At 38.9% G+C, this 24749-nt stretch overlaps 2 protein-coding genes across 4 annotated transcripts; both read left to right on the top strand.

The window, feature by feature from the left end:
* The first annotated feature begins 626 nt into the window (after nucleotides 1–626).
* On the top strand, nucleotides 627–3490 carry LOC134617568 (granulocyte-macrophage colony-stimulating factor receptor subunit alpha-like). Of its 2 annotated transcripts, none has more exons than XM_063462853.1 (7): nucleotides 627–658; nucleotides 1124–1197; nucleotides 1389–1480; nucleotides 1597–1760; nucleotides 1856–2028; nucleotides 2593–2726; nucleotides 3073–3490. In XM_063462853.1, the coding sequence occupies exons 2-7, from the start codon at nucleotides 1131–1133 to the stop codon at nucleotides 3253–3255; spliced, it is 813 nt and encodes a 270-aa protein (XP_063318923.1). In that variant the 5' UTR covers nucleotides 627–658; nucleotides 1124–1130; the 3' UTR covers nucleotides 3256–3490. The 2 variants fall into 2 exon arrangements, with proteins under 2 accessions (XP_063318923.1, XP_063318924.1); XM_063462854.1 differs by having other exon boundaries at nucleotides 1389–1444.
* A 12059-nt stretch (nucleotides 3491–15549) lies between these two features.
* Nucleotides 15550–20300, top strand: LOC134616895 (interleukin-5 receptor subunit alpha-like). Of its 2 annotated transcripts, none has more exons than XM_063461959.1 (10): nucleotides 15550–15727; nucleotides 16202–16275; nucleotides 16582–16640; nucleotides 16777–16940; nucleotides 17022–17191; nucleotides 17983–18116; nucleotides 18691–18847; nucleotides 18961–19066; nucleotides 19445–19526; nucleotides 19640–20300. In XM_063461959.1, exons 2-10 carry the CDS (start codon nucleotides 16209–16211, stop codon nucleotides 19718–19720), a joined length of 1020 nt encoding a protein of 339 aa, XP_063318029.1. In that variant the 5' UTR covers nucleotides 15550–15727; nucleotides 16202–16208; the 3' UTR covers nucleotides 19721–20300. The 2 variants fall into 2 exon arrangements, with proteins under 2 accessions (XP_063318029.1, XP_063318030.1); XM_063461960.1 differs by having other exon boundaries at nucleotides 16585–16640.
* Nucleotides 20301–24749: the final 4449 nt, after the last annotated feature.

Here is a 24749-nt window from a genome sequence, read left to right on the forward strand (position 1 = left end):
TACAACACAAAATTAATTCCAACTCAAGTATCAAGTAGGTTGATAATATCTGTATTATTACAGAAATGTATGATCTGTTAGGTTGATGTTGTTGTGGAAAATCTTAAATGAAACTCCAACTACCAGGTGAGCGTGTCTTTTGAAGTGAGGTTTATTAAAAGGAAAAGGAAAACACTGCAGTGGAGAAAATGATCAGATCAAACACAAAACAGTTTTCTGAGGAAGGACACCGCCCTGAAGTCTTTAAACCTTCCAAAACAAAGAACATTCCATAACTCTCACATGTTGGCCTATCTCTCCCTGATAAGGAGAAGGAGTCTCACTATCTGTTTAACGTCTCCCATGAACTTACAAGGGCCCCACTGTATCAAGTGTGTGTAATGAAAGTGTTACTGGGAAAGATATGCGTGGAACACTCTGTTCAGTCTACTGCCATTATGACTGAACTTTGGATAATTTAAAAATAATGATTGGATAATCAAGCAATTGATTGACTTGCTGTTGCAGCATACATAAGTGAAACAGAATAAATTCACAGAAAGATTTTCAGGTTTCCTGAATCTACAGTACGTGACGTCATGCTTCTTCTTTGTTCAGAAATGTGTCATTGTCCTCAGGCAGAGAATCACAGTCATTGACAGTAGAGGGACAACTGAAGGTAACAGCTTTTTATTATTTCTTTTATAGCATTGTTACTATAACACAACCATGATAGGTGGCTTTCTTATTCGATTTGATTCATATGAGAGCTTTAATCCAGAATAGTTAATCATAGTCGAGGCTATTTATCTTCTGAATGTATAAACAAAGCAAACGTATCATTTCCTTTCTTTTCTGTGGATAAAAGTAGTTGGTGGCTATGGAAAATTTCATTTATGTTGTTAAAATTCACAAGTCAGTGTAACTTAGTGAAGACGTAAAACTCGTATGAGGAAAGAAGTTTCTTTGTGTTTGATTATGTGACCACTGAGACGTCCCAACTTCTGTATGTACGCATGTAAAAAGGGGGAAGTGACACAGGAAAATGCTTTTTGAAAAGTGCTACAGCAGCGTCTCTGTGCTTTCTAATGAATGCTGCATGCTTATTAGTACACGTGTGTATGTGCACATTTGTATCCCTCAGATCAGCCATGAAGCTGTTTCCACTTCATCCTGTTATATGGTCCAGTTTGTTGGTTTTGTGGTTCCCACAATGTGGTAAGTGAAAGAGTAATCACAATGTACACAGATACTCTGTGAACAAATGGGCTATAAGGAATAGCTATGAAAACATTTGACCTTAAGTCATTGGTGTTTTTTTTTTTAAACAAAAGATTTCCTTTAATATTACTTTAATCAGGGTGGTGTTCAGCTTTATTTCCTATTCTTCTATCACTGTTTTCCCCCAGAATCTGAGGGCCACACTTTGAATGCCTGTCAAGAGAAAATGGATGACCAGTACGAGGTGAAAATAAACCTACCTAAAGACCATACAGACATGGTGCTTGTACCATTAGGTCCATAAGTATTTGAACAGTGACACAGTTGTTGTAGTTTTGACTCTGTACACAACTGTGTTTTTTTTTATGTTTCAATGTTCTGATCTTGTATGTGAAGTTGGCTATGGTTCTCATACGGACTTCAGCTCAGCAGGATTCCTATAAAGACCTTACAGATATAAAGGAGAAGTTTATCTGCCTCCTCTACCCGACAAATGAGCTCAACTGCTCCTGGTCATTCAACACTTTAGAGAAGGATACTCAGCTCTCTGTGTTTATCAGGTATTCTTATTTTTAAATAGAGCTTTATTTACAAATAAGGTACAATAAGCTGTAACACTGTTTTGAATCTATATCTCCTCTGTCTCCCCTACCAGCGCTTGTGATGATGAAATACTGGTTGAGTCACTAAACTATACTTCTGTGGAAAGAGCTGGATCAGCATCTTTGATTCTCAGGAATAATATGGCAGAAGTCATCCTTCATTTTAACAAGTCCAAGCAGCACAAGTGGACGTCTTACACCTACGTGTATGACATGGACATGCTGGGTAATATTTCAAGACTATTAAGTAGTTATAAGCAAATACAAATATCTATCTATCTATCTATCTATCTATCTATCTATCTAGATAGATAGATAGATAGATAGATAGATAGATAGATAGATAGATAGATAGATCATAGAACAGTAAAATTCACTATAGTTAATTCAACACTGTCACTGTAACATTGTCATCACCAGAATCGTTTTAAAAGAATATGCAGTGGGACTTGAACATGATAAAAGTTCTTTTTTTGCAGTTCTTATTATTGATCATTATTTTCCTTTGAATTATTCTCAACATGCTAGCCAAATAAACCTTTTGACAATTTTTCTCCATCAGTAATTTAAAAATTTCTGTCCTTTGAGATCTTGAGGGCTGTGACTAATACTCCAAGTGCCAAGTACAGGGGGTATGGAGTGGTAACCTGAAGTTTCAGTTCAGACTCCAGTGTATTTTAGCCACAATCTACAGCAGATATTCAGAATTAAATGTTTCCAGTTATTTTACTAAGTGTGTGTGTGTGTGTGTGTGTGTGTGTGTGTGTGTGTGTGTGTGTGTGTGAGACAGAGCTCCTTTCTCCACCTCCAAACATCTATGCTTCAGTCAAAGATGGAGCCCTGGTTGTATCATGGGGTCTGCCTCGCACCAGAGAAGTCATTAACCCTTATTGTTTTGAGTACCAGCTGGATAAGGGTGATCAGGTACAGTATCTCTGATCACGGATCTTTCTCGTGCACATATGACAGGATTAATGAATGAGACAAACTTGGTGAAAAACTCAAATATTCAACTAAAGTATTTTTAATGTTTTAATTAGAGAAAAACAAAAATGACTTTTTTAAGTAGAAAATGTGAACATCTTTTGATAAATGCTGGTTACATTTTTTTTTCCATTCTCAGAAGCAATAAATAACACATTCTGATAGCACAGATTAGGTTTAGCTGTACTCAGTAGAAGTTGAAAGTCAGAGCAGTCTGAGGTACAGAGGAACATTAAGGTAAACCCAAGATTTATTTATTTATTTTTAATGACTTTTTTCAAAACAGGAACAGCCAATGTACTTGATCGCCCAGCAGTCTTACAGAGAGCCAATTTCAGATGCCACACGCACCTACAAACTGAGAATGAGGACACGAATAACAAACACCTGCTCTGGATCATCTCAGTGGAGTGAATGGAGTGATACTGTTGGTGTCGTCGTGCACAACGGTTCAACCGATGGCTCGTGATCCGGTGTCAGCGACTGGTTGAAGGGCTAGTGTCTGGAAGCCTTAGTAAATGTTATTATTTTTGAAACTTTTCTTTCTTGGTCATAGGAATTGACAAAAAGAGATATTTTCTTTAACCGTTTCACATATAGTGGCCACTACAGTGGACAGCTATTCAAAGGCTGTTTTCTTGTATTTGTGTCAGTGTTCATAGTTTACTTGCACATAAACACAACACAGTGTATATTATGTATTAGTTTGTCAAATTCATAAGTCAAAACATATGTTGTCCACAGGTGGACATTTTAAAAAACATTTTAAAAAAGTTTAAAAAAAAGTTCAATAATCTTTTTTATGCCTAAAGATTAATAAAAATACTTAAGAAAACAATCCTGAATGAGGTTGTCATAATTCATGCATGAAAAGGTTAAGCAAAGTTGGATGAAAGCTGCTTCCATGTAATATAATGTTTCTTTCTGTTGGTTTCTAAATACAGATGCATGTAAAGTCTTTCATATCTTTAAAAATGGCAAGGTCTAAGACCCTGACCTTGCGATACTAATAGCTTAATATTAGGATTGTTATTAAAAAATGTGAAAAGCAGGTAGTGCTAGAAACCAAGTAACAGTGTAGCGTCCCCACCAAATAATGTGTTAGGGTGGAAAAAACATGCTCCTGATTAAACAGTCTTCTTCCCCTTTACTCAGGTAGAGCTTCCAAAGACCGAGAAATTAATTTTGTCTTTTGTGGGGACATGACTCTGAAAACTAACTAATTCAAGCTCTATTTATGCAATCTACATGAGTCCTGCTGTACTGTCAAGAGGTCATCCTTAGCTTTCCATGGTTGCCACATTTGAGGGGGTTAGACTAACAGAGCAATTTTGTTTTCAAAATAATGAGAATTGCAGCTTTTATTGAAGTTCGGTTGTATTTATATAGTACTAAATCACAACAACAGTCACCTTGAGGTGCTTTATATTGTACAGTAAAGACCCTACAATAATACAGAGAAACCCCCAAGAACCAGACCCCAAGAACCCCTTTCAGCACATGACACTCTACATTGTCACACATCATTCAAATCTGACATTTCACTGTGATGACCCACACCACCTTGACTTCTTTTTGGTCTGCTTGAGTGTCAGGTCTTATTTGCTGGCATTGGAAGGCTGATGTGACACGTTTGTGTGCCAACACTCTATAAAAGACCTCAGAGCTCAGTTGTTTTTATGGCTCTCCTCTCTGAGACACCTTTTTGGATTGTGTTCTTTCTTGCATACATCATTTCTTTGACCGTGTCATGGTCCTGGGTCAGTGACCCAGTGTTTTGTGTATTGTTTTTGTAATTTGTTATTTCTAGTATTTAATAGAAGTTTAGTTCAGTGCATTTGAGTTTTGGTCTATGGATTTCCTGTTTTATTCTGAACGTCTGTGTCTCATGTCAGTGTCTCTAGTTTTGTGTCTCCCTTTTAATTTGTATCAGCTGTGTTCCTCATCTGGTCCTCATTCCCTCATTTTCCTCTGGTATTTATTTTCTGTGTTTTCTTCTGTTCAGGGTCGCGTCATTAATGTCTGCTCACCATCGGTCCTGCCTGTGTGTTCTGTTGCTGTGTCATTTTGAGTTTTGTAGTTTTGGTCAGCAATAAAGCTGAGATTATTCTCTGAGTTTACCTCTGCCTTCACTTCTCCGCCTGCCCGCACACAGAGAGCCTTGACAGATCGTTTACAGCACTGCTTGTTTTGACTACACACCATGGTTACACTAAATTTTCATGAGAACTCTCTAAAAGAGTTTTTGAGAACTCTCTTAAACAAAGAAAGATTGCAACAAAGAAAGATTCCTTTCACAGGCCGGTGATCTGGGTGGCAGTTGAGGAACCAAATCCCACAGCTTCAGAACTCTAGCTTACACAATACTGCTTACTCATACTTTGGATGTCATCATTTTGTCCCTTCCAAGGCTCCGAGTAGGACTGCACTTTCACAGTTCTGAGTAAAATCCTTTCTCACTCAGTCTCCCGTCATATCATCCATGACCATTATTACTACCATGGCGTATCAACCGAGCTGTATCTGACTTATAGGTGTGCAAAAAACCCACATCTCAACAATGAGAATTTATTTGTTAAAATTGTGTTTTAGCGTTCAGACGTGTTTCTGTGCTGCTGCATAGGTGGTCGTATGTAATGATTCGACACCACAGTTACTAAAATCATCTCTGTGTTCACACTTTTCAGTTGTGTGATCTTGTTGAGCACATCATTGGTGCCTTGAGCCAAAGCAGGTTTGAAGGACTAACCTGTCTAGTGATGTGCAGCAAATGTATTATATTTGATAAACGAGTATTTGAGATAAATACAGTGAGACACAAAGTTCTATTTTGGGCAATAATTTGCATACAAAAGCTAGGTGCAGCAAAAATGAAAACTCATATATGCAAATTGATGTTCTTTTTAAAAAGTTTGTCAGAAGATTAAAACACATTGAATTTTCTGGCAATTATTTCATGTTTCAGGCTTCACAGGTTTAAAGTCGAGGTTTTTTTTTAGACTATTTTTCATCTGGCATATAAACTTTCATCATTTAAACTTTTAAACTTGTTGCATGAGAAAACCAAATAACAAAGTTGACCGCAACATCAGCACAAATTTAATGTGAGAAAATAGTTTAGAAAGAAGAAGTGGGGGTGGGTTAGTACCTATTTGTTAGAAAGTCACACCACAGCATCTACTTTAAACTTCCTTAAGCTGCAGACAGAGGTCCTCTGGGATTGGTCGCAAAAAAAGCCAAATAAGGTGAAAATCAAAAGAAAAAGGAAGAACTTAAAAATAGATTAAGGGCAGAGGGCACCTTGTGACTCGTCTCTCTGGTTCTTTTACATTAATGTGTTTATTTTAAAATTATATAAGTGTACACTGTACTATGTGTGTTGTTACTGTGAGTAAAAGAACACAATTATTAGACTATAATGTGTTAAATTTGCTTAGATGAGAGGGTACATCAGTAGATCAGAGGGATAGGGAAGGATTTGTCTGTGTGTTTCAGTTTGGCTTAGCTGTAGGCTTGAGAGTGTGTGTAATTGTGTAGAGGGAAAGGAGTTTATTGACACTGGGGGTCTGCCTGTCATGAAAGGAGACAGGAAGCTACAGTTAGAGAGAGAGGAGATTACTTTGATGACCGGCAAGAACTCACGTACACAGAGACACACACACACAGTGCTTTAACTGTTACGACGCACCCACACCCACACGCATACTCACTCATGTGCACTCACACATACACACGGGTACGCGCACACACAGGCACTCACGTGCTTGCACATACATACACAAACACAGAGTTTGCAACACACCATGGGGGTTTTATGATGGGGTTGCTTCTATAAAACTGGTTGTAGCAAACAAAGAAGTGAAGATCTGGAAAAACCTTTGAAGGAGATATTGAAAGCAGTTTGGTTTACACATTAAAGATCTTTGTCATTTCTAAATGCATGTGCTGTCAAGCATTTTTATACAGTATTGAGTTCAGGAGATACTACAGATATACTGAAGTCATGCAAAGGTTGTGTTGATGTGTGTTTGTGTGGAAATTGTGGTTTGAACATTGTCCTCGCCTGACTTTGATGACTCTGATAAAATGACCCATTGTAAGACAGCACACACACATCAATTGGAGACATGTTGTTGTTTCATAGCCAAATCACATCATTTACATCTGGATATGATATAAATATTATTCTGCATTTAAAAAACTTCCACCCCCAAAAGCATTTATTGCTCATTTATAAAACAACTGTTCAGCAGTACAAAAAATATTCAGAATATAAAACAACTTAAATATATTACTTAAAAACAAGCTATTAAAAAAGAAGTTAAAATTTTATTTTTCCACCCCATGACAGATGTAGTGTGGGAGGATGTGCAGAGGGTTGGTGTGACAGAAGATGGCGTGGGATAGAGGTCGATGATCTGCTGTAACAGCAACAGCCGAAAGAAGAAGATTTGACTTAACCAGTGTTTGTTTCCTCTTTCTTTGTATGTTAAAGAAATTCCAATAAACCCCATTTCAAAAAAAAAAAATTCCTAAAATTCCTAGAAAACAAATGTCATAGAAAAGATGAACTAAGCATTTTTATTACAGACAATGAAATGCCACACACATACAGACACAAATAAAAGAGTTCTATGTCTGATAGTGCATTGGAAACGCTATTTTAATTCATGAAACCATTTGATATGTTTGCCTTCTATTTACGAGACAGACACTAGTTAAACCTTGTTGCTCATAATGCTCGTTAGTGTCTGCTTTTGTAACATGCTGGAAACATTCCTCTGAGATTTTGTCTGACTGTGGCAGCATTTAATTTAATTACATGTAGATTTTCAATGTAATTTTGTTAGATATGTGTAACGTAAAATGTTAAATTTACTGGTTAGATGAAATGTAACTGTTTGGTATACATTCAGTTTTTACGAAGGCCATTTTCTTTCATGATTATTTGAATAAATAGAAATTGGATTTTATATATTTCAGTTGTACTTTGTTAAAAATGATTGCGTCATGTTTGCAGGTGAAAAGTAATTTCTTTTTGAATGTAGCCTTGGTTTGTTGTTCTAAGCTGCTATGAGTGCCAACTGCTAGGTGGCTTTTACTGCTGTAGCTCTGCACCCTTCATCATCAAACCCCTATGATAATGTTGTGTGCTCAGCGATGCTATTCTGGAGAACCTGGTTGTAAACAGTGGTTATCTAAGTCACTGTTGCCTTCCTATCAGCTCACAGCAGCTTGTTCATTCTCTTCTGACATCAACAAAGTATGTTTACCCAGAGAACTGCTGCTCAATAGATACTTTCTCTTTTTCAGACCATTTTCTGTAAACACTAGAGATGGTGGTGCAGAAATTAATCCCAGTAGATTAGCAGTTTCTGAAATACTTAGACCCTACATCAGCAGCCATGGCATGTTCAAACTCAAATCACCTTTCGTTGTTGGTCTGAGGCAAAGTACATGCTTTTCTACATGCTTAAATGCATTGGAATACCTGGCATGTGATTGGCTAATAATACATAAATTAACTACTACAGAGTAAACAGGTGTACTTAATAGAGTTTCCAGTAAGTGTGAACATAAACTATAAACATAAGAATGTTTATATAACTATCAGTAAGTACATTAGCTGAAGTGAAAACTCTTAGTGTCTTGGGTCTATATTAAACCGAGCCTTTCTTCTTCACATAATTAAGCCACTAAACATTAGCCCTTGGTCAGAAAATGGCTGCGTGGCAGGCTGATTAAGACTCGAATGCCGGACCCAGAAGGCAGGAAGTGAACTCAAAGTCAGCTTTAATGCTAGAGACTTTCCAAAAACACAACAATACACCAACTCGTGTAAGATAAAAATCAGGACCTTACAATCTAGAAACCAGGTTATATAGAGAGGTGTATTACCTTTCCAAAAGACTTCTTAGATGCAGATTGACATTGCAACCTTAGCTCTTGTTGTTCCAGACACTCATCCAAACAGTCAAACACCAGTCATAGTGGGAACAAACAGGCTTGGCGAAGATTTTCTTGTAAAACAAAGGGGGGGGGGGGGGGGGGGGCTTGCAAAAAAAGTCTGGGAACCACTGCCTTAGTTGAACACCCCTCTCAGTCTTCCTTGCCTGGTGGCCTTTGTGTTAAAACTTGCTTGATAACACATCCTTCCCGAGCTCCACACGAAGTGCCTGTAATGATTACAAATGAAAAAGAACAAAGTGTCACAATTCCGTCTACTTGTGTCATCGCAAAGCTGGGAGCTTTACAGCTCCTGTATCCTGTCACAGCACAATGTAATCAGTGTTAATAAGTAAACCACAAACAGGACATAGCTGAGTTTCAACTTTGGTGAATCATCGATTCCACAGGAGTGGAAAGAAAGGATAACCAAGCAACTCAGTGATATCCAGGAAGTATTAACTTTCCATGATCTTGACTTTGGGTGTACGAGCAAAGTGAAACATTCCATCAAACTTAATGATCCAACTCCCTTCAAGCACAGTGCATGCCCTATACACCAACGTCAGTTCACCGTAGTTACAGATAGTAACCCACTCACATACATATTGACCTCTGATAAGTTAGACACCCATGGCTTTAGGTTGCCTGCAACTTTGTCTAACTACAACTTTAGGTTACAGTATAGAGCGGGCAAGCAAAACCTAGATGCAGCTGGGTTATGTAGACATCCTCATGGTGAACTTGTAAAAGATATCCCATCCAGGAAAGAGCAGGTGTCACGACCTGCGGGATCAGCAAGGCGCTGATCGTCATGTTCCCGTCTCTTGCTCTCTCTTTCTCTCTCTGTCTCTCTCTCCTGTTTTGCCGGGGCAGAACTCATGGTGGGTTCATGCCCTCGGCCCACGCCTCCCTGTATTGGAAACACCTGGACCTCATCAAGACCAGCTGGTACTTAAGAGGGAAGAGGTCTGCTGTTCGGCGCTGGATCGTTGTTAAACTCTCGTCAGTAACAAGTTCAAGCCAAGGTGCTGCATGCTAGATATTAACGTGTGTGTCTTTGTACCTAGATTCCCAGACCCATTCCTGTGTTTCCTTGAGCGGTGTGTGGAAGGAGCGACTGGTCACTAGTGGAGAGAGAGGTCGGAGTGGAGTGTGTGTGATTCCCCTTTTCCCCGGAGCCCTGGAGCCCTGCCCACCTCACATCTTATATATAGCACTATCCCCGCACAGCCTGTAAATACACTTGGTGAAGAAATTGTAAATAAACTTTCATTGTTAACTCGCAACTCAAGAGTCCTGCGTGTGCATCCTCAAGGGCAACCCGTGACAGCAGGAGCCTGTAAGCCGTTTTATAGAGCATCACCTAGCCGACACTGACACCACTGACACCATAAGGCTTGTAGGTAGTGATGTTGTCCAAGCAATCTGTCGAAACCACCTTGTTAAAATCAGAAATGATAGTCAGGATAGTGATGTTACACTTCTAGACCCTCTCAGCTGACATGATGCCAGACATCTATGTTTTAGTAGAACACCACGGCTTAACAATCATTCCTGCCTTGTCCCAATCGTAAATTTAGAACAAAGAGCGGACTCGACAGTCAGCCAAATTATCAAAAAAAAATTGAACATGGCCAGACACCCCCACCAGCTGTTGGAAAAGAACCTCCTTTTTGCAACTCAGAGAACTCAGTTAATTGGAGAGTCAGAATGAGGTGTTGTACAAGATGGAGACCAAGTGACCCACCAGCTTGTTCTTCTGGAGGAGCTCAGAGATCCAGTGCTCCAAAGCTTGCACAATGATATGGGCCACTTAAGCACTGACAGAACCCTTGATTTGGTCAGAACATGATTCTATTGGCCACGTATGGCATAGTGATCGCTACATATGGAGAAAGAGTCCTTCTGAAAAAGCAGCTAGACTGGTCAACATAACAGCCACCTGACCTTTAGAGCTAGTCTGCATGGATTGTCTCATTTTGAAACCAGACAGCAGTAACACGCGTGACATCCTCGTAATAACTGATCATTTAACTAAATTTGTTCTTGCATTGCCTACCCCTAATCAAAAGTCAAGAACGGTCGCCTTGTGCCTATGGGACCAATTCATTGTCCACTACAGCATACCTAAGTGCCCGCACAGTGATCAGGGTCCTGATTTTGAGGCAAAACTAATAAAGGACCTGTGTGAGTGTCACGGTTTGGCAGGGCAAACCGTGGGGATGTGGGGAAAGGAGGACCCAGGCGCAGTGCTCTGTGTATAAGCAGTGCGTTTATTTACAGTGAATGGAACAATAACAGTAAATCCCCGTGCTCTCCCGTGACTCCTGTGTCGTGCCCTCCTTGTGCTCTCTGCTCCCGTGTGTCTGCACTCCCGGTGCTCGCTGCTCTCCCGGCTTCCCACGTTTCTCCTGCAGGAAACAATAGCGGCAACTGTCAGGACACTTAACTATAGCAGCCATGCACTCAAGGACTAAACCTAAACTGGATTACTAACATGGAGTCTCACAAAATGATCCCGCATCGGTGGGAGCTCCAAGACTCTCCTAAGTAGCTCCCCCAACGAGCCCTGATCAGCAGCAGGTGTGTGGCTTTGGGTGTGGCCAGTCCGCCAGCAGGGCCACACCCACCAGGCCTGAAGGCGCCCGCAAACCGGCGCTCGCAGAAACACATACACACATCCGCAAACAGGGAGAAGAGGGACAGCAACACCAAATATACATATAATGTAACATAAGTCTATAACTGCTCAGGGATCCCGGGTCGCTACGACCCAGGACCCTGGCAGTGAGATCTCTGGGATAAAGAAAATAAGAACTATCCCATATCACCCACTTGGTAAATCCACTGAAGGATTCAACAGAACATTACTTAGTATGTTAGGAACGCATAATTCAAACAAAAGTCTCACAGGAAAGACTCTGTTATGCCGTTAGTACATGCAAGCAAATGCACCCATAGTGATGTAACAGGTTCTACGCCCTACAAATTTTGCAGAAAAGCCAGATTGGCAGTTGATCTTGTATACAAACTTCCTGTCAACAAAGATCAAAAAGTGACACATTTGCAAGATGTTGAAAGTCTCAAGAATTGGTTAGAGGAAAGCTATAAGTTAGCTTCTCAAACCGCACAGAAAGTGGGTTTGTCGGGGGAGTGAGCCTTTATTTATACTTTCCATGTAAACTTCTTTTAGTAAGGGGGTTAAGATATCGGAATTTTTTTTTTTTATAAAATTCTGTCGTTAAACCATCAGGACCTGGGGATTTATTATATTTTAGCTGACTTACTGCATCTGAAACTTCTTTCAAAGAGACTGGTCTGTCACAGAAATCACTATCCTCTTTGGACAGCTGGTTAACATCAGAGATGGAGTCAAAGAACTGAGAAGCTGACTTCTGACAATATTTGGAAGTGTAGAGGTTACTGTAAAACTTCGCGCAGAAGTTGACTATTTTCTTTGGCTCATCGGTGATTGAGCCATACATTTTTAAATACTGAATTGAGTTGCTGCCTTTCTAACCTAAAAATGTAAGCAGAATTTTGCTCACCTTCTTCAAGCCATTGCCTGCGCGACCTGACAAAAGCTCCCTCAGCTCTTCGCTTGTAAATCTCATCAAGCCTATGCTGCTGCACAACAAGCTCAGATTTTTCAGACTCATTGAGAGTGTCCGGAAGTTTTGAAGTCGGTAGGGAGATCTTGCTTATTACTTCATGCTCTTCTTCTTTTCTCATTTTGGCTAAATCACTACAGTACTTCCTTTGGAATTTTGCAGTTTCATATTTTAACAGTTCCCAGTTAAGACCAAAGGAATTTTTGTTTATTGCTTTGCTCCAATACTTTCTGATCATGCTTTCAATCTCTGAACATACAGCAGAATGTTTAAGGATACTGCTGTTAAGCTTCCAGTAAGCAGGCTTATGAGAGAGGGGAGAAGATACTACAGGAATAAAAATGCGAATAGATTTGTGATCGGATAGAGGCGATGGTAAGATGTCTGCAGCCACATTACTCAGATCTTTAGAGATGAGCCAATAGTCAATTTGAGACTGACTTGATAAAGATTTGTTACACCATGTGTATTCATTCTGACATGGGTGTGTGTCCCTCCAAGTATCCGTTAAATAAATTCTGCTCATAAACAGTTTTAGATATAAACTTTGCGAGTCAGAACTTTTAGGAGGCCACCTGTCAAAACGTTTTTTTAGTACAGCGTTAAAGTCCCCGCCACAAATAATGTGAGAATTAGGGAATTTAGTTAACCAGTGAAGCAGGAGTTCTTCTAACCTGCCAATAAGTGCATTATTTTCAGTATGGGAATTGAAACCATAGAAATTTACAATTACGAAAGTCAAGTTAGCAAGCTCAAGCACTAATAGAATATAATGACCATCCTTGTCACAACTCTCCAGGCGGGAAAGTCGTTTCTCTTGTGCGTCACGGGTTTCTTGAAATTTGGCAAGCCGCATCCTAAGGTGGTCAACTCTCTCCTTCACGGATTTAAAATCAGCACAGATAAATTCAAAGGACTGTTTGATATATTCAATCTGCTTTGCATTTTCTTTAATGGCATCTTTCACCTCTACGATCACAGCGGAGTTTTGGCTGACCATCTTTTCCAGGGCATCCGACCTGTTGTTGATCAGCGTGGAGAGAGAGGAGAGCTGCGAGAGGATTGCTGTGGATCCCACGTCATCAACCCTTCATCACTGTTTGATACAGTGATGATCCCATTACAATTCAACCAGTGAGACCATCAAAAAGAATCAGACACCCTTCTAAAAGACTTGATTATCCTGATTTAGGAAACCTTCCAGTGACTGTTGTAAAATCACTTCTCCAAGGTTTGAGCACAGCCTGTTCAGACTCCCTTAATTGCAAAGACAGACAGTATTGGCTACACATGAAACGAGACCTGCGTGATATTTAGCTGGGGAGGGTGTAACCCAGTAGAGAAAACCTCTTTTTTAAAATTGTATTTTCTCCCTTTTATTTGTATCAATGCATTTGCACTCTTTTACTTTGAGAAATATTTATTTTGAAAAGAGGAAGTGTAATCCTCTCTCCAATTTTATATGTTTAGAAGCAAAATTAGTCCCGCCTTCCAAGCGGTGGACCACCATCACGTATTGGCTAGGTCTTTTGCACTTTGATAAGTAAACAAGACAGCTACAGACGGTTGTCTTAGTGAGTTTAAATGCAGAAAAAGTGTTGTAAACAAGTGCTTGCACTGTCTGTAAGCTAATTTGAAAACTTTAATGTTAAGCTGATGGGAGCATGAGCTAGAGAGGCCATGTGGCTGTGTCCCTTGCCTTGTTCACGCTGATACCTCATCTTGGCTAGGTTTTTTTTTGTTGGTGGTGTTGACAAAGCAACTGGAACTGATTCCTGAATTCTCTCCGAATGGAGATGGCGAACCTGTGCCCAGACTGCCTGAACCCTTGTTGAAGAACTTCATTATTCTCTCTTGAGAAAAACCAAAGTGGCAAAGTGGTAACAACTCAAATCACCAAACCAAAACAAAAAAAGGAACTGAAATAAAAAGAAATCTTGACTTGACAAATGACCAAAAAGGACAAACTGAAATATTGAGCTCAATGGGACTGTGGTTTTTTTGGTTTGTTTTTGTTAAGCCGGCTTATTATTAGTGTTATTGTGGATTTTGTAAATTGTGTCTTATTTTATTTTCACTTTTTCACAAAATAATAACTGTTGTCGCTCATTTCCTGCCTCCAGCCACTGTATTTAGCATTCATCACAGTTACTACTGTAATCCTGTCAAAGCTAGGTCTATACTTTTGGGTTGTCCTAGACTACTTAATATGCGTCAGGGGTTACATGGACTTTAGCACTTATTTAATATACTGCCTCCATCAACAACAAACACTGCCTACAGGGAGATGTGTAGTCAGTGACTGCCCGCAGACTGTCCTCACACTTGCCCCGCTCAAGCATAAAACTGGGTGGGAAAACCCTGACATTTATCCAACACACCAGTGAATACTTCAGGTATCAGGTGTTGGGAATACATAATTTTTCAGTGCCTCAATAATGCTATGCTTTTTATTAATAATAAGTGTTATAAAGTTATATAGAGTAGTATTAAGTAGACACAGCCCTGAAAAATAAAGGCATGAGACCATGTGTCCTTGTGGAGTAGATAGCTGCAGACTCTCGCTTATGCTCGCCTGGGAAAAATGTAGATAAGAGGGGACCATCTCTAGTGGAAAGTTACTGAGACACTGTTATTCAGACTAGAATGAGGGAGCTTCTGTAATAAAACTGTCAGGGGCACACCACCATTTTGAGATCCACGGCAGCGTGTCATGCAGGACGCATCTCCCTTCTAGAAGTAATGTGAAAGAGAAAATAAAGTGTTAAATGGTCTACTGAGCAGTGTTTTGTCTTCCATCGGATGCCTCTGAGGAATCAAAAGAACTTGGTGAAGTGTTGATATTAACACAGGAGAGACTTCTCTGCAGGTTCGGCTGAAGCTGAAGCTGCAGATTGTGAGCTAACTGATTCTAACATATAGAGAAAGAAAAGTGGAGGAAAGACTCAACCAGGAAGAACAAGGGGAACAACATCTTATAAACAAAGATGTTATATGTTATTCTGTCTTGTTATTACATCTAGTTGTTATTGTTTTACCTCAAATGTGGTTTAACCCAAATAAACTAAAGTAGATCAAAATCATGTGGTTTGTATTAGAAAACCACATGATGTTGATCTACTTTAGTTTGTTGATACAGATCTGCTTTACTTTGTTGAAGTTGATAACATTTATGCATTGATGTTGACCTGTTTCACTTTGCTTGATCTGCTTTACGAGCAAATGAAGAAAAAAGAAGAAACAGAAAGAAAGTCTTGGTTTCCTGGATCTGAGTACAGTATGTGACGTCATGCTTCTTCTTTCCCCAGAAATGTGTCATTGTCTTCAGGCAGCGAGAGCACAGAGAACCACAAGTTAGACACGGAGGAGGGACAGCAGAAGGTGAGACTTTATTATTATTGCTATTTACACAATTTTTAATATAATATAGCTGGTAGGAAACTTGGGGATTTACCTCGATTCATAAGAGAGCGTTACGCCTGCATAGTGAGTCATAGTTGGGTCCACTTATCTTTTTTTTTGAGGGAGATAAACAGAGTGATTAAACCAAACCAAGTCTTTCTTTTTTGTATAAATAAGTGTAAAGTGGACAAGTGAATGTAATCTAGTGAAGAATTAAGACTCATCTGAGAAAAGATGTTTCTTTGTGGTTGATTATGTGCCCACTTAGACGCCTTACAAGCACCCACCTTCTACAAGTAAGCATGTAAAAAGGGGAAGTATTAAACACAGGAAATTGCTCATTGTAAAGTGGTACAATGGCGTTCCTGTGTTTACTGTACGGTGGCTGAAGACTTCATGCTCATTAGTGTGTATCTGTGTCTCTGTCTTTCTGTGTGTGTGCAAAACACTCAGGTCAGCCATGGCTGTGTTTCCGATCCGTCTTGTAATTTGGTCCACTTCGTTGGTTTTGTGGTTCCCTCAAAGTGGTAGGTCGATGATTAATCACAATGCAAACATGTCCTCAGTAAAAAAAAAAATGCTGAAGAAGAATGACTTTTGGCAACGTGAAAATCAAAATATTTTTGCAGGAAATACCAAGAGCTTTATTTAAACAATGATTTTACTTTAACCTTTTTTTAATCTGGGTGGTGTCTGACTTTGTTTCCTGCTTCCTTTACACAGTAAGCTAATCAAAACTGGACTCCTCTAAACCCCAGTTTATGGAAAAAAAAATACAAAATTCTGATCAGTTAAGAATTTGTGCTGCAGATTAAACGTGTGTTTTCTTATAGCAGCGACTGAAAGCCATGGTTTGGCTCTCTGTCAGGAGTTTTTGGATGACAAATACGAGGTGAAAATGAGAATAAGCTTTTGTACAAACAGTTTTGTTTTCTAATGACCTCACAGACGCAGTGCATGCTATTTAAATAAACTGTACATTTTTGTATTGGTTTTTCCATTCCAATGTTCTGATCTTGTATGTGAAGCCGGACATGGTTAACATACAAAATTCAGCAGAGGAGATTTCACATGAAGAGCTTTCAGATATAAAGGAGACGTTTATCTGCCTCTTCGACTCAACAAATGAGCTTAACTGCTCCTGGTCATTCAACACCTTAGAGAAGGATACTCGGCTCTCTGTGTTTGTCAGGTATTCTGATTTTTTTAAAGGTTCATTTTATTGAACAATGAACGCTACACATTGTTTTAACTCTGTACTTCTCTCTTCCAGTGTCTGTAATGAGGAAACAGTAATTGGGTCTCTAAGCCGTACTTTTGCGGAAAGAGTTGGATCGATGTCCTTGACTGTCAACGAGGAAATATCAGGCGTAGTCTTACATTTTAACATGTCCCTGCACAACTGGATATCTTACACCTATGTGTATGACATGGACACACTAGGTAATTCTATACAAATAGTGTTGAGTAGTTATATAAACCCAATTCAAAAAAAGTTGGGATCGAAAGTTGCTGAGTAAAATGTATGTAAAAAAGGATGGAATGTTTGGAAAGCTCATAAACCAATATTTTATTCACAGCAGAGCATAGAAAACATCACATTTTTAAACAGATTTACTATTTCAGGAAAAATATTATCTGATTTTGAATTTGTTGCCCTCAACACATCTCAAACTTTGGGATGGGGAAACAAAAGGCTGGAAAAGTAAGGGATAATAAAAAGAAACAGCTGAAAGAACATGTTGTTACTGGCAACAGCTCGGTAACAAGATTGAGCTTCTTAAGAGAAGTAGTGTTTCCCAGAAGTTTAGATGGGCAGAGGTTCACCAATCTGCAAAAAACTTTGTTTACAAAGTTGTGGAACAATTTCAGAATGATGTTCCTCCCAGTGACTTTGAAACACCTCATTATATATGATACATAATATCATCAAAAATTCTGAGAATCTGCCGAAAATCAATATTGGACCCCTGTGGTCCTTGGGCTCTCGGGTCTCTGCAGTGCATTAAAAGCAGGCATTAATTTTAAAATGGACTGAGGAAAAGTGGAAAACTGTTCTGACGTTACACAAATCAAAATGTGAAATTCTTTTTAGGACACATGGTAAGCTGAAGCATGAGGTTAGGTTTAGGTTGTGTTGTTGTCAGATACCTTACTGATCGTGTGCTTGTGTGTGTGTGTGTGTGTGTGTGTGTGTGTGTGTGTGTGTGTGTGTGTGTGTGTGTGTGTGACAGAGCATCTTCCTCCACCTGCTAACATCTCTGCATCATTCAATAATGATAACCTGGTTGTAAAATGGGACCTGCCTCGCACCAGAAACACCGTTAACCCTACATGTTTTGAAAATGAAGTGGAAATACGTGATCAGGTACAGTACGCTTCACCACAGGCTGTCATTATTCCAGATGCAACATTCGGTTTTTGTGTTTTTTTGTACGTGTGGCAGGAATAATGAACAAGACAAACTTTTTTTTTTTTAACTCTGTGAGGTCTAAGGCTCAATATGTATGGCTATTTTTTTTTTAAACAAAATAATAATAATGCTGCTCCTGCTTTGAAAAATGTTTCTGACCACATGAAAACGCAAAAAGGTGGGAAAGCAATGATTAGTGCTGTTAAGGACATGCCAATGCAACAGGTGTCAACTTAACCCAGACTGTACAGAAAACCTGCAAAGAATAACTACAATCTGATGCCAAAAAAGGAGATAAAGGTGCAGTCCTTGCAAGATAAAAACCTTATTTTAATTGTAAGAAACTAAGCTTTAAAATTTTTAAAAGCTCAGTTTTCAGTTTCTTTGTAAAACAATTAAAAAAAAGATGGTTGTGATAAGTCGTGCTTAGACCTCAGAGGGTTAACTGAAGTCCAAAGTCAGAGCAATCTTATCAGTCGGCCTTGTTAAAGTGAGATTAACCATTTTTTGATTAATCTCTTTAAAACAGGAAACAACAACATCTTGGCTAGTCAAACACCATACAAATCATACAGTGGCAAGTGTAGATCCTTCACACAGCTATAGCGTGAGAATGAGGACAAGAATATCAGAACTTTGCTCAGGATCAGATCACTGGAGTGAATGGAGTCCCACTGTCACACTGTGTAAGTCCTCTATGTCTTCTTGTGCAGTGGTTTAAACAGTGGCTGATGATGCAGTGTTATAATTATCAACATGTCAGTTTAAAGAACAGTGCTTTTGTGTTGTGTATCTGTAGTGATGGAACGGTCAGATTCTGTGCTCAAGCCTGTGGTGATAGTCTTCATTTGTCTCGGAGTACCCATGGGCCTGCTGGCTTTGCTGCTGTTTGTGCGCTATCAGAGGTATTGTTTTAACCTGCCGCCACATATGTGACTCCTCCTTTTACTGATTTGTTTTGTTTTAAGCTGTTTGTGTCTCTCTGATCCACTTTGTCATGATTTTTAAATGTGAAACTGGTGAATGTCGGAAAAAGAACAAAGTTGAGGTTACGTTAAAAAGGAGAAGTGAGAGAATGGCATCTTTCTTCACACCACAGCATCCACCCTAAAGTTCTTTAACCTACAGGCAAAAATCCCCCGGTTTGACTTGTTAACTAACCAAATAAGGAGAATGCAAAAGGAGATACAAGATAAAACACTTCCTCCCTTGCATCTGTTTTTTCCCCCTTTTAAAACTAGAAACGTGTCAAGGATCATTTTGTGTATACTTGTGTGTTTTAGGGTGACTAAGGTCCTTTTTCCTCCGATTCCTCGCCCCCCAGCAAAGTACAAATATTTCCTGGAAAAAAGCGATGCATTTAATGTGAGTACATTGTGGACTGTGAATACACAAGCTCACATTTCTAACACTTTTCGAACCACATAGATGTGTGTATACAAAGTTTAAAAGCTTTGTTTCCTGTTTTGTGTTGCCAGTTTTTCTATTCTACTCCATCGGCTAAGCCTGAAGAAGTGATCACTGAGGTGGAAGACACTGGGAAAAACCCTGGGAAGTAATACAGGATGCACAGGTTGAAGAAGAACAACAACAATGACTTTCGTTATATCTAAATGTATAGACTGTCTAGTTTTTCTTATGTGATATTTCATTTCAGGAGGCGTATAGAGGTGTTAAATACATGCAAAGGTTTATGCGTTTATGCGTTTCTATGTATAGCCTTGTAATCTAGCCTTTCAGATCTATATACCTTTTATACCTTTTGATACATATAAAGAGTGCATACCAATGTAACAACGGTATAAAGGTTAACTTTGTATGTCTTTTTTTAATATGTGAAATAAGGTTGGGGGATGAATATTCATCAGCTCTTTTGAATCTCATTCATACAGCCTCATTCGTCTTAAGCCTTGTTTTTAGATGAGTGGTCAATTTGGAGTAGTTTAGCCTCTTAAGTGCATCCCAAGAAAAGCAAATATGGCATATTTAGAGAACTATTAAAAGACCCCAAAAATGCAAATTAAGATAAAAAGAAGATGAGGACTAAAGGGGAAACAAGAACAAGGGTCACCCATGGGAGTCAAGCCAGCCTTGATAAAATGTGAGGATTTTAAACAAAATGTGAATAAAGCCAAGTTAACCTCAAAGCAGAAGTCTGAATTTCTGAATTTGTGAAGCTGTTCTACTTACCTTAGCGTACCGTCTAACAGTAATATAACATTCAGTTTTCTCCAAAAAGTAAACAAATGTTTAACCGTTGCAGGCTGAGAAACACAACAGCAGTCTAATGTGTGGTTTTTGCACTTTGGTTATTGTAAAGATTGAAAACAAGATATAGACTGTGATCAACCTGATGACGCTTAGAGGTGCTAAGATGGATTTTCACCACACTTTAAGTTTATCTATCAATGTGTGATCATGGGAAATTGTAGCTCTGTAGCAGCAACCACCGCAAAGATGGAACTTCTGTGTTGGTGTTTTTTGTGAATAGATTTTGTCTAGTGATAGCATGCCAGATAGTGTTGGTTAGTATGTGATCAAAATGAAAGCCAAGTTCAAACTTGTACAACATAGTCAGTGTATCGCTGAGTATCTGAGCATTAACACGTACCGTATTTTCAGTGTTGGGGAGTAACGGAATGCATGTACCGCCGTTACGTATTTAAAATACAAAATATGAGTAACTGTATTCAGTTACAGTTACCGTTTAAAAAGGTGGTATTCAGAATACAGTTACTTTGCTGAAATAAAGGGATTACACGGCGGTATTTTCCTGTTTCATATGTTAGGCTATGCCCTCTCTATTTGTGGTAATTTCACGCCGGTGGAAAACCAAACAAGACACGCATTAAGAGGCTCAAATGCCTGTGTCTCAATCTCGCATCTCATAATGACGTGAAGAAATATTTTTTAAAATGATTTAATATGAAGGCAATAGGCAGAGTGTTACAGGCATCGCCCTAAAGAATGTAGCCTCATGGGCAGTGTAGTCCGTGCTGCAGGGAGAATGGACTGCCATACCCGTTATGTGTCTGTGAGCGCGAGGAGGGAGAAAAAGGATAGTGGAAAAGTACGAGTTGTCATCGAGCAGAAGCGGGAGCTGGAAGCATGTAAATATAATAATAACCACTGCAGCCAAGAAGAGTGCCTGACGAGCCCAGTTGTAAGTAAGCTATTAAGACTCGACTGAACACTGTGTTTGTGTTTTCCTCCGAAACAATAAGTTCAGTTGGAGCAGTCTTTAAACACCTCTCTCTGTCTCTCACTAGCAAAGTTGACCCAGACAACAAAGTAAAGCTAGTTTTCAGCTACGAACCCGACGTATTAGCCTTTACTACAGTTCGGAGCCGCGGACCTGTTTTATACACGCCGCCGAATAGTTTTCTATACAAGATCGCAGCAAAAAGTGCATCCTTACCCTAATGTCAACCTACTGTTACTCATTTTATATTAAGATTTATAAATCTAGTCGGTATTGGTATGGTGAGTAGCCTTCAGTAATAGTAATAAATCACACAGCAATAGTACATTCATGTAGTTGTAAAAAAGCATGATAATATATAAAGTAATCCAAAGTATTCAGAATATGTTACTCTCATTGAGTAACGTAACGGAATACGTTACAAAATACATTTTGGGGCATGTATTCTGTAATCTGTAGTGGAATACATTTTAAAAGTAACCTTCCCAACACTGCGTATTTTTCGGACTATAAGGCGCACTTAAAATCCTTTAATTTTCTCAAAAATCGACAGTGCGCCTTATGTATGATATCTGGTTGTGCTTACTGACCTCGAACCGATTTTATGTGGTACACAGCGCTCATAAATCTGTCAAAAAATGTTTTAGTATGACTTTGGTAAGCTACGAAGCCGCAACGCTTGATGGATTGTTGGATCATTATGGCTACCATAGTAGTGATGCGCGAATCATGAACGAATCGTTCAATACTCGAGAATCACTTTACTGACTCATGAATCATGATTCACAAGCCCAACTGACTCACTGACTCATCCCTGTTGCTGTTAGCAAACTAATTTCATTAGTAGAAATATATCTAGCTTATAATTAAAATTGTAGAGAAAAACATAACATCCAGTATCTTAACAAAAACATTTCTGCTCTGAACTGGAAGAAAAAACCCTGAGTAGAAGCTCACATCAAGACAATAGCTCCTTGGTTCACAGTAGCATCGCTCTGCTAACATGCTAACAGCACATTTGAGCTACTCACCCCCTCCCTCCTGTGCTGAATCGTAGCATAAGCGAATCACTCAGGACTCACTAACCCCCTCCCTCCTGTGCTGAATCATAGCGCGAACGAATCACTCACTCACTCACCCCCTCCCTCCTGGCTCACAGCTTCTTCTTCTTGGTTGGCAACCAATGGCACATTACCGCCCCCTGGCTCACAGCTCAGTGGACATTTAGATGAGAAAATATATATTTGACACATTTAAGGAAAATGCTAATAAAATAAAAATAAACAAAATAAATGTTCCCTTTAGATTTTTTTTGCCCTTTTTGGCTCTATAAAATAGTTGTTTTCTTTTAGAATCACTCATCTTAGCAGTAGGATATACATGAAAAGAGAAACAAATTAAGTTTGAGTGAAAATGTACATTTTTTGCACTCTCTGGTCAACTGACTCAGTGAATCAAATGACTCAAAAAACCCGATTCACTTTGGTGAGTGACTCATTAAAACTCGATTCAGTAAAAAGAATCAAATTTATCATCACTATACCGTAGTCAGGAGCCTCGTGGAGTATTCTGGGTCCAAAACTCCATCCGCTTCAGGTCCCAAAGTCAAACGAACACTGCACCATCACTGAGAGTTAAAAACTGTCTAAATTCTTTCATCTTTAATAAAATGATCAGCGTTGCTGCTTTACCAGGTGTAACAATTAAGTTTAACATCCAGGCATCCATGAAGTTAGAGTTAAAAGTTAGCAGGAAGTTAGCTCGCTAGTTTCCATCTAAACACGATATACCATGTGAGAGATATCTGAAAAAATTAAAACGTACAGCTCTGCTATCACTTCCAACATAAATGAAGACAGAAAACTAAACAGCAGTGACCTTTGTAGGGTTACTGAAGTTGGGCTAGCTGGTAAATTATGTGCTACATGATCGCTAGTGACACAACTATGTTAGCATAACATAAACACAGTGAAGCTGGAGGATGAATGTTAACTTTTTTCCACTCGAGTTAACGTGAGAGCTCCTGATAGTTAGGGACAAATGCAATTGCATGGCAGGATGCTGTGAACAGACCAAACTTCAGTCAGGAGAACAACTGAGATAATCCATCCACAATACGTTAGTCATTAATATACTGCAACAACATGGGAATAGAGCAGCTACAAGAGAATTCAACATTAATGAATCAGTGGTACAGAAGTGGAGGAAGCACGAAGAATGAGTCGAGTAAAGTTTGACTTATCTGACTTTTTTGTTTCACTTAATGCATCTTATAATCCGGTGCACCTTGTGGTCCGAAAAATACGCTAAACTATTGCCAGGGGTTAAGGTGAGGCAGCTCTACATTCTGGTGTAGCAGTGCAGCGTGGGAAAATGAGTCACTTAGAAATAAGTCACAAAACTTTTCTACTGTGAGCTGTGAGCACCAGTAAATGTGTTTTCTTCATGTGCTTTTTTCTGGTGTTTACTGGTCATGGTGGATTTACTGCATTGTACAGTATATAGGAAAATGTTATATTAGCCGTCATGGCTGCTGTCCAATTCATAGACATTATAAAGATTTTATAAAGCTGGAGTTTGGAAAGCAAAACTGTAACTAAAGACATCATCAGCTTTTTATTTTAAATTTTAAATTCTCAACTCCTTCTAGAAGGAAGTCCTGCTGCTCAGCAGCCATCAACCTCAATTCATAAGTATTACACAATGTATTACTGATTACTTTTCTTAAAAGAAATCCACTATGTAGCTTAATTACTCATTGGAGATGTTAATTCTTTACATAACTTTTCTAATCTGTAAAATGACCTTAAGTCCACCTTTACATAATTACCAGCTAACAATATAAAGGCTACAGTTCTACACACCGGCCTAAAGAGATTTCATGGCGATCACCATAGCGATTCTGCTTTAGAAACATGAACAGGCAGAAATAGAGGCTGCAAGACTGACTGCTTACATCAGCCTTTGTTACGTGTTGAAGATCAAACTTTCGCTACTGGGCTTTGAATAGTATTAAACAGTATATATTTTTTTTTTTATTAAAAGAAATTTTCAATAAGATATAATCAGATAACTAAGAGCAACTCATCATGTACAGATCTCCTGTCTTAATGAATCTGGGACATTGCACGTAAGCTTTACATTTATCACATCATTTCCAGAGCAGACCTTGTGTCCTCTTTCTTTCAGCTTTCATCATCTCTCAGATTACATTTATTACACATTAAGCTTACTTTTCTCCCTTAAAGACACAACAACTGTATCTTTAGCTAGCAAAAACACTGCTTGCTAATCTGTACAGGATCCATTTGTGCGGATGCTAATATTTGTTGAGCTGTTTGGAATTACTTGTCTTACATGTTTTTTTAAATTACTTCATTTATGCT

This window comes from Pelmatolapia mariae, linkage group LG18 (assembly GCF_036321145.2).
Source record: "Pelmatolapia mariae isolate MD_Pm_ZW linkage group LG18, Pm_UMD_F_2, whole genome shotgun sequence".
Lineage (NCBI taxonomy): Eukaryota > Metazoa > Chordata > Actinopteri > Cichliformes > Cichlidae > Pelmatolapia > Pelmatolapia mariae.

What these genes read in the sequence shown, in the direction of transcription:
- LOC134617568 (XM_063462853.1), top strand. Translation starts at nt 1,131, where the DNA reads ATGAAGCTGTTTCCACTTCATCCTGTTATATGGTCCAGTTTGTTGGTT. An exon ending in TTTGTGGTTCCCACAATGTG is followed by an intron (nt 1,198 to 1,388) that starts GTAAGTGAAAGA and finishes GTTTTCCCCCAG; the next exon opens with AATCTGAGGGCCACACTTTG. An exon ending in AGCTGGATAAGGGTGATCAG is followed by an intron (nt 2,727 to 3,072) that starts GTACAGTATCTC and finishes TTTTCAAAACAG; the next exon opens with GAACAGCCAATGTACTTGAT.
- LOC134616895 (XM_063461959.1), top strand. Translation starts at nt 16,209, where the DNA reads ATGGCTGTGTTTCCGATCCGTCTTGTAATTTGGTCCACTTCGTTGGTT. An exon ending in TTTTGGATGACAAATACGAG is followed by an intron (nt 16,641 to 16,776) that starts GTGAAAATGAGA and finishes TTGTATGTGAAG; the next exon opens with CCGGACATGGTTAACATACA. An exon ending in GTATGACATGGACACACTAG is followed by an intron (nt 17,192 to 17,982) that starts GTAATTCTATAC and finishes TGTGTGTGACAG; the next exon opens with AGCATCTTCCTCCACCTGCT.